The sequence below is a fragment of the Rhinolophus sinicus genome, linkage group LG04, assembly GCF_036562045.2.
Source record: "Rhinolophus sinicus isolate RSC01 linkage group LG04, ASM3656204v1, whole genome shotgun sequence".
NCBI lineage: Eukaryota > Metazoa > Chordata > Mammalia > Chiroptera > Rhinolophidae > Rhinolophus > Rhinolophus sinicus.
The window spans coordinates 66,902,692-66,911,840 of NC_133754.1; the positions used below are offsets into that span (position 1 = coordinate 66,902,692).

A 9,149-nucleotide genomic window follows, 5' to 3' on the forward strand; every position below is an offset into this window, starting at 1 on the left:
AAAGCAGATTTGTCTTCTCATTTTATTTTTTACTTTCAAATTTTTTTTTTTACTAATTATGTTCTTTTTTTCTCTGAGGTATTTGTGATTACTATTTCTAGGTTGCATGATTAGATTACAAATCATCTTAATCAGAAAAACTTGATCAGATTTGGTAATAAGCATTTACCTTGAACTCTGTCTCACACCATACACGACATTTATTAAGTATGATAGATCTCAACATAAAAGGTAAAACAAGTTTCTAGATAAAAATGTAGGAAAATACTTGTCATGACCTTGGGATAGGCAAAAATTTCTTAGAACACAAAAAGTACCAGCCATGAAAGAACATTTGGTCATCAAAAGAAAACATTAAGAGAGTGAAAAAGCAAGCTACATACTTGGAGAAAATATTTATAAGACATCTATACGATAAAGAACTTGTATCTAGATATAAAGAACTCCCACAAATCTGAGAAAGACAGACAACCCAATTTTAAAAATGGACAGAGGACCTGAACAGCCATTTTACCGTAAAAGCACATGTCAAGATGCCCAATAAAAATATGAAAAGGTGCTCAACCTCATTAGTCTTCAGGAAAATGCAGATTAAAACCACACTGAATTCATTATTAATTACCATATAACCACTGTAATGGCTAACTTTAAAAACACAGTACTAAGTAATGGCAAGGATATAGTCAACTGGAAGTTGCTGGTAGGAGGTAAAATGGTAAAACACCTTGGAATACTAAATGCCTACTAAACACATGCCTGCCCTATGATCTGGCAGTTCCATTCTTTGATACATATCTAAGAGAAATGCATGCATACGAGTATGTGTATGAAAAAACATGCACAGGAATGTTCGTAGCAGTTTTATTCACCGTAACCAAAAACTGGAAATAGGGTGTCCATAAACATTAAAATGACACAAATTGTGATTTCCTTTCACACAATGTACTACCACACACCAGTTTAAAAAACCTAAAACGTGGTATATACAAGAGTGAGGTTGACTCTCATAGACATAATGGTGTACCAGACACAAAAGAGTACCTATTCTTTGGTTCTAGTTATAGAGTTCAAGCATGGATAAAACTAAAGTATGGTGAGAGAGGTTAGAGTAAAGCTTATCTCTGATGTGGATGGCTATCTATTGGGAATTGTCATGAGGGAGCCTTCTGTGGTACTAGAAATGATTTATTGATGTGGGTAGTGCATGCGTGGGTACATATATACAAATTTATTATGCTGTACATGTAAGATTAGCACACTTTCCTTTATGTATATTATACATCAATTTTAAGAATACTTCCTCTGAGCAGAAGATGCTTTTTTGGTCCCGTTAAGATCTGACTTCCCAACTAATAAATATCTAGTAGCTGCCTCTAATGGGTTCCTCCATTAGACACTCAAATATAGCTGTTACCTGGAGCTTGTAGAGATGTTCACAACGCAGAAAGGAAGTAACTGATAAGTGAGGATCATATTCTAGTAGGTGATCTTAACCAGAGCAAATGTGACCTTATGGGAAGGTCCCGCCATCCTAAAATACATTCCTCTTTTTTATGTCTGTGGGAAAGGCGCTTCTTAGTTATAAACCAATATTTTACAAATACACTTTTTGAATGCAACTAACTTATAAGTTGAGATCTGAGTATTACTGATAAGTACGATAAGACAGATAAAATAATTGAAGTGTCATATTATGTTTGGTTTTGTATGCTATGTTTTGTTTAAATGATATACATAATCATTTTTATTTCTAGGACCACATGGTGCAACTTATGGTTTTGGCAGTGCTTTCACAGGACAACAAGGACGTGAAAATTCAGGACCAGGTTTCTGGACTGGCTTGGGAACTGGAGGAATATTAGGATATTTGTTTGGCAGCAATAGGTAGGCTTTGCATTTATCTCACTTGGTCTTTAATTCAACTTTTCTTTAGAGAGTTCTTTGTTTTCCTTATAATTTGATTTGGTTTTGTTACGGAAAATAAATTACAGTGACGTTACCCTATTAATTCGGATTCTCTGGGGATGGAGAAGGTACACTGTCTATGCTTTGATTGATATTATGTATGTTATTTTCTTTTCATTATGTTTCTTCCTATGTCATCTTTATAGATAATATGAGATAGGAAAATTACTGTTTATTTGACATCTGAGAAAATGAGAAGGCAGGAAAGAACACAACCTTTGGAGAATAGTTGGCAGACTGGTTTGGTAGGAGAATGATTGAAGCAAGGCTGGAAAAAGCGTGGAGCCAGATTTTGGAATGTCTTCAGTATTATTGGTAGTTTAAGTTTAGATTTTACTTGAGTGCAAATTCAGAAAGAAAATGCCTTTTATCCCTGTCACTTTCTTCCCCCATGGCAACGACCAGAGATATAAGACAGTATTTATTTCAAGTTAACCCTAATATACCAGAACATTGAAGAAAAACACTTGGTAAAAAGATTTTTTTCTGATAATTTAGGAATAGGAAGGTATTTAAAAATTAAAGGCACAAGAACAATGCTTGACACACTTTTATGTCTTTCTAGAGCAGCAACACCCTTTTCAGACTCGTGGTACTACCCATCTCAACCCTCGTACTCCAGCACATGGAATAGACGTGCTTACTCACCTTTTCATGGAGGCTCAGATAGCCATTCAGCATGTTCAAGTTCAGAGACAAAATCCAGAACAGCATCAGGTAAGAGCAAAATATAGAAGTTTCTATTACATAGCAGTAAAGTACAGAAATAGTTTTGGAACTTAAGAAGGATGATTAACTATACATTTAGTGATAGTGGTTTTATTTGGCATTCCCACCAGAAATATTAATAGCAGAATTCACTGAGATTAAAATATAATTCATATTCATTCTTTCACTTCTAAACATTTTTTAAAAATCAGACAAGGATTTGGTTTAGACTCACTTCTACCACTAACCAAGGTTCTAACTAAAACTTTCTTGGACATTGGTGTCTATGTATGTTTAATTCTGTGATATGTAGGGATCCTTTAAGCTCTAAAGTGGATTTTTCTAGTAGAAGTTTGAACTTTCTAAATTTAGTAAAACTCAAAAATATATTGAGTCATACTTGAAATAATTGTCAAAAGTTTGATTATAATGTTTCTTGCAGTTGTTAAGAGGACATTTTGCAAAACGTGAAGATGTAATATTAAAAACATTAACTATTTGGAGTTAAATATCTAACTAATTAGCAGAGAATGGGAGGTGGTAGGTAGCGAGGCAGTAATGGAATGCTGTGGGATTGAGTTTGTCTTCAGCAGGGGGCAGTTATAGAACAATGATTAGTTCTTGAAATTGATAGACTGTACCTACATATGTTTAGAAATGTTTAGAAATGTAAAAGTGAAATTTTTATAATGCTGGTGTGAATATAAATTTGACACAATTACTTTGAAAAACTGGCGTTACCTACTGAAATTGAACATAAGCATACCCAGGACCCAGCAGTTTCACTCTCAAATGTATTGTAACAGAAATGCATATGCTTGTACACAAAACTATAAATACAAGAATGTTCGTGGCATCTCTATTCATTATAACCTCCAACTGGAATATCCATCAGCAGTAAAATGGATGAATGAATTGAGTTATATACATACCATGGAATACTATGTGACACTGAGAATGAATAGTTATATGCAATCACGTGGTATGTCTACCGAATGTAAAGAAACTAGACACAAAAGAATATGTACAATATGATTACAACATTCATATTTTATAAATCTACGTGTCTGAAAACAAGCAAAACTAACCTATGGTGTTAGATGCTAAGGTAGTTGTTACTTTTGGGGAGAAAAGGTAAAGTAGTGATTGGGAGGATATATAAAAATAGAACTGCATGGGATACAACGTGACAAAAGAAAACTCACTTTTAGTTGAAACAAATTGTAAGAAATCATAAGTATCAATCAGAAACGTACGGGACTTATATGAAGAAAATCATAAAAACATTACCAAAAAAACCCTAAAGGAAAACCTGAAAAAAATTGATACTTTTCAGACGGAACACTGTTCTTTTGTAACCTATGTGTTAGCACGCCTGTATGTGCGTGACTTTGAAAGTCTGTAGCCCTCCTCCACATTACTTCTATTTACTGCTGGAGTTGGGCGAGGTAGTAGGACATGGCTTAGGCTTCATTGGCCTTCCTTCTTTTTGGCTTAGACTTTGTGTGTTGCCTGTACCACATTGACCCCCCCATAGAACACATCTTTGGTTTTCCGACTAAAAGTTGTTTGTTGCAAGCATGTGTGAGTTTCGTATACTTGATGACTGGATGATGGGGAGGGCCGTTGTGGGGAGGCGATGCCCTGTGTCCTGCATAGTGCTGTTCCACCGGGCGCTCATTCTCTCCTTCCTTCATCTTTCTCTTACTCAATTGCTAAAAAGAAAATGTATTACTGTTTAACTTTATGAGCAATTCTAGTGCATTTTTAAAAATTAATATAAATTTTATTCTTCTCATTTAGGGTATGGTGGTACCAGAAGACGATAAAGTAAAAAGTTGAAGTCAAACATTGGATGCAAAATTTCTGATTTTTCATCACTTTCTCTTAAAAAAAAAGTGCTACCTGCTAACAGCTGGGGAAAGGAATATTCAAAAGCTCTGTAGTGTTTTATCCTATATAGCTTCTTGTATTCTATTATTTGAGACTGAGAGTTGATAATACGACAAAATGCTTAGGTAGAAAATTGTATATCAGTGTAACATGCAGATATTTATTACAGTGTTTGAAAGAAGATTACTGTGGAATGCTGAAAACATATTGTTTATTTTCTAAAACCTGTGATGCTATGAGAAGCATTAAGAGTGAAGGCTTTCTACCAGTAGACCCTGGGTACAGAAAATTTCAGTCTGGTTTCAGTTGATGAGTCATTACTTCATACAAACAATAATAGTCTATTTGGTATTTAGTATTTGGTGTTTGCTGTTCTTCAAACTTTTAAACCAAGCTTTGGACTACTGATTTATGAACCTGTGGGATTTGATCACTTTTGAGCTCAGGAACTTTGAATTCTTCTGTGGTGGTAGGGCGGAGGGGGTTCTGGTAAGTGTGAATTACTTTTTTTCGGAAACGATAGAAAAAATAAGTACCTAGAACGTTGTTGTGAATGATTGTGTGCTGAAAAAAAGTTCACATGCTTCAACAAAGGTCTTTTAATACCAAAAGCATGCAGTTCACTGTGGAATCTCAAATATTGTTGTAGCAGTCTGTTTTGGTCTTACATTAAAATGATGAAAACAAACCAACAAGGAATTTTATTCTTATTCTTTCTAGCTGCTTTGACACAGATTGATGTTACTTTTTTGCCCTATTTCCCAGAGGGAAAAGGGTTCATGTAGAAGGTCTGGTTCCCTAAACAATAATTTTCCAAGGTAGTCTTGTCTCAGCTACCAGTATTTGGTAAATGTTTTCAAAAAAGTAATTTAGAAATGGTGTGGAAGGAAGCCTCCGCTAAAAAATTGCTTTTTAAAAAGAATAAATCTCTAAGCCTCCCAATCCTCAAAGGTTATATAGTCTGTTTTAGTTAAGCTGTAATCCGAGAGTCTCATTTTTACCTTTTAGGAACCATGTAAAAACAAACCCTTATTTAGATTTTAAAATGTAATTTAGGGAGTAGTTTAAAGGGTATTGTGAATGAAACTATCCTTTCTTTATTGGTAAAACTTAGTAGAAATTTTAATTTATGTTACAGAGGAAACATGTTTTTCCTTAGTAGGTTTGTTGCACAAAATTCTTACCCTGTTTCTCCGTAGTAGAAAGAGATGGAATAAAGGAAAATCAGCTTATTGCCTTTTTCCCCATTTGCTTACTGTTTTGGGTTTTAATTTATTTATTTATTTTGCTACAGGCATTGATAATCTTGCATTGAGTATGCAATGGAGAGCAAAGTGAAAAAAAATTATTAATTTAAAACTATAGATTGGGCTGATTATATTGATCTGCATTTAAATTTGCTGTTTTTAAAACACTGCTGAGATTTCTATTTTTGAATACATTATTGCAGGTCATTTAGATTGTGCGAAAATAGTGAATATAGAGTTGATTAAATTGGTGGCTTTCCGACTGCTCTCAGAAATCCTAGTGGTGTTCTTTGAGGCTCTTTCAGAGGCTACCTGGAGGGAAGGAGGCCAAAGAAACTGAGTATGTAGGGCTTAAGATCTTCTCACCCCCATCCCCACTAGAGAGTTCCTTGTTTATGTGTTGTGTGTGTAACACTTCCTTGTTAAGGAAAAGATTCTGAGGTATCACTTCCAAGAGCTAAGACTCAGAGAATAGAGGACAATAGAACTGGGTCCCTTTGGGGAGTTGATGGCCTGCAACAGGGATTGGGATCTAGGGAATGTGGGGTACTTCAGTTGGGAGCTTGGTGTGCCTGGTTGGGAGGGCATAAAAGGAGAAAAGAGGTGAAAAGGAGCTGAAGACAAGCTTTACAGTTTTAGTCACGTGAGGGTTCAGCGGAACTTTTTGGATGTTAGGATGGGATTTCTGATACTTTCAACCAATTAGGCATGTTTCTATAGTTTCATGCATACTCTAAATCTCCTTGATCTCTTCCATTCTGACCCCTATCCTCTAAGACTGGCTTAAATTTATCTATTGCTCTTCCATAACACATTGTACACACTTTTACTATTGTACTTGCTACACTGCATTATAATTGTCTTTTAAGTTCAGGTTTTTCTTACTACTCTGAGCTCCTTAGGGGAGAGGGTCAAATATTACTTCTTCCTGCCCCTTGCAACTAGGGCATTGTCACGTGACTAACTTATGTCAATCAGGTGCTTCCTCTGGGTCTTGGAGGTAGTGGCACAAAGACCTCAGGGCAATGAAAAGACTATTCCCAGCAGTGATAGAGTAGAGCCTTAGTGGAGGTATTGGTGAGTGTCTGGTGGCAGTTCCTAGGGAGACATTCTAACTGGACAGTTGCTGTGGTATGTCCTGGCTGGGTGGTGTGCTGCCTGGATGCGCATGGCCTGAAAACCTGCCTCTTCCTAAGGTGGGTGTGCCAGCCTTCCCATCGATTCTGTGAGCTGTTTGATACATACATTAATAAATTCCTTTTCTGCCCAATTTAGTAGAGTCGTTTTCTGTTGTTTGTTACTAAGAACCTCATATGTATGGTGAATCTCCTCAGATTCTTTCATTGTAAGCAACAGATACTGACTAATTGTAATAAAACATTGTGGTTGACTCCCGACATTTGTTCTTCTCTGTTGATTTGGTCTCTAAACCAGTGGTTCTTAAAACGTGAAGGAGCATCGGAATCACTGAAGGACTTTTAAAAATGCAGATTGCTTGGCATTACCCCCAGTGGTAGGATTAATGGTCAGTTTTATATAAAGTGTCAACTTGGCTAGATTATAGTTCCCAGTTATTCAAACACTATTCTGGGTATTGCCATGAAAGTATTTTGTAGATGTAATTAATGTGTACAATCAGTTGACTTTTAAGCAAAGATTATCCTTGATGACTTGGGTAGGCCTGCTCCAATCAGTTGAAAGTCCTTGGGAACAGAACTGAGGTTTCCTGGAAGAAGAAATTTTGCCTGTGGATGGCAGCTTTAGCTGCAGAATTAGCACCTGCCCTTCCTAATGGCCTACCCTGTGGATTTTGGGCTTGCTTAGCTAATCCCTGCAATTGAAGCCAGTTCCTTCCAATAAATCCCTGTTTATATATCAGCTACTGATTCTATTTTCTTTGGTTGAACCCTAACTGATACAGATTTTGGTATCAGAAATGATTCTGGAGAAACAATCTTAAGGATGATTTTTTTTTAATTGGTTCTTGGTTTTCTAGAATATGTTCTCTAATCTGATTAAATTGAAAGGCATTCTTGACTCTTTCCAGTGGTAAGGGGGGGTGAAGGTTATTCATAGACAGCAACAGAGGCTTTTACTCACCAAATTTGATCTGGCTACAGCCACTGCTGAGTGCCCAATATTTAACAGCAGCGATCAACAATGAGTTCTGGGTATGCTATCATTCCCTGGGGGACCAGGGAATTGGTCCCTTTGATTACATTGAACTACTTCTGTTACGATTTGTTGTCATTGGAATATACATTTACTCTAGGTTTGGATTTGCCTTTCCCACTTGAAATGCTTCTTGTAAAATACGTGATACGTGGACATACAGAATGCCTTATTAAGCATTACAGTATTCTGCATTACGTTACTTCCAAGAAACTCATTTCATAGTGAATGAAATGCAGCAATGAACTATCCCCACATATTTTATAGGGGTCTCTGTTCTCCCCTGGATCCAGGAGCAGTAAATCTTCATGGTTTTGTTAGCTCTATGATGCCTTCAGGAAGATGTCTTTTCATATTTTGTTCAGTGTTGCTAATTTCCCTATGTGATAGGATTGGTACAAATCATCTAGTCCTCAGTTACTTGGAAGTGGAATTCCCCTCATTTACATATTTGAAGGTAGCTCTTTTTCCCAAGGCAGACATCCAAAACATCATCAGTCATTTCTTTCTTTAGTTTTTAGGTGTCCCACCATCTATCTGGTCATCATTCTAGGTTTGATAATATTTATCTTTTTATCCCTACCATAATCTCTTTAGTTTCCTTATAACACTAGAGGAAGAAAGACATTTTTTTCCCTTACATTAAAACATTCAAGGTTATGAATATTAATTTAAATTATTTAAGTTGTATTTGGTTAAATTATGTAATTAAACTGATTTGCAGTTATACATATCTTAACACTTTTTAAGTCATAATCATACATATTCCATAATTAAAGATAAAAGTACTCTAAGTTCTTTATAAAACATTCAAATAGTTTACAAGGGATATAAAGAGAAAAGCAAAAGGAACCTCTCTGGACTGCTCCTTGTGGTCATTCCTCTCTCCCTTCAGAGTGGTCTGTACGTAGACGTAATCTCTGTTTTTCAGTTGTTTTAGAAATAATACATCATATCCAGAATTTTTTCCACAAAGAATACGTTTTTTAATAGCTGCGTTGCATTCCATCACATGGATATAGCATAATTTAATCTGCCCATGATTTTTGCCATGTTTTCAAAAATCTTCCTATTTTCAGCAATGTGATAATGAACATCCAAAGATATCTTTAATACATGTGTTTATGTCACTCTACAAAGGGACAGAATGGGCCCCCACCCAAG

At 35.8% G+C, this 9,149-nt stretch overlaps 1 protein-coding gene across 1 annotated transcript in view; it reads left to right on the top strand.

The window, feature by feature from the left end:
• SARAF (store-operated calcium entry associated regulatory factor) overlaps positions 1-7,210 on the top strand; it is an 18,937-nt gene extending 11,727 nt beyond the window's left edge. The window contains exons 4-6 of the mRNA XM_019750523.2: positions 1,755-1,884; positions 2,531-2,682; positions 4,477-7,210. Coding sequence (XP_019606082.2) covers positions 1,755-1,884; positions 2,531-2,682; positions 4,477-4,502 — 308 coding nt within the window. The 3' untranslated portion in view covers positions 4,503-7,210. The remainder of the gene's footprint in view (positions 1-1,754; positions 1,885-2,530; positions 2,683-4,476) is intronic.
• Positions 7,211-9,149: the final 1,939 nt, after the last annotated feature.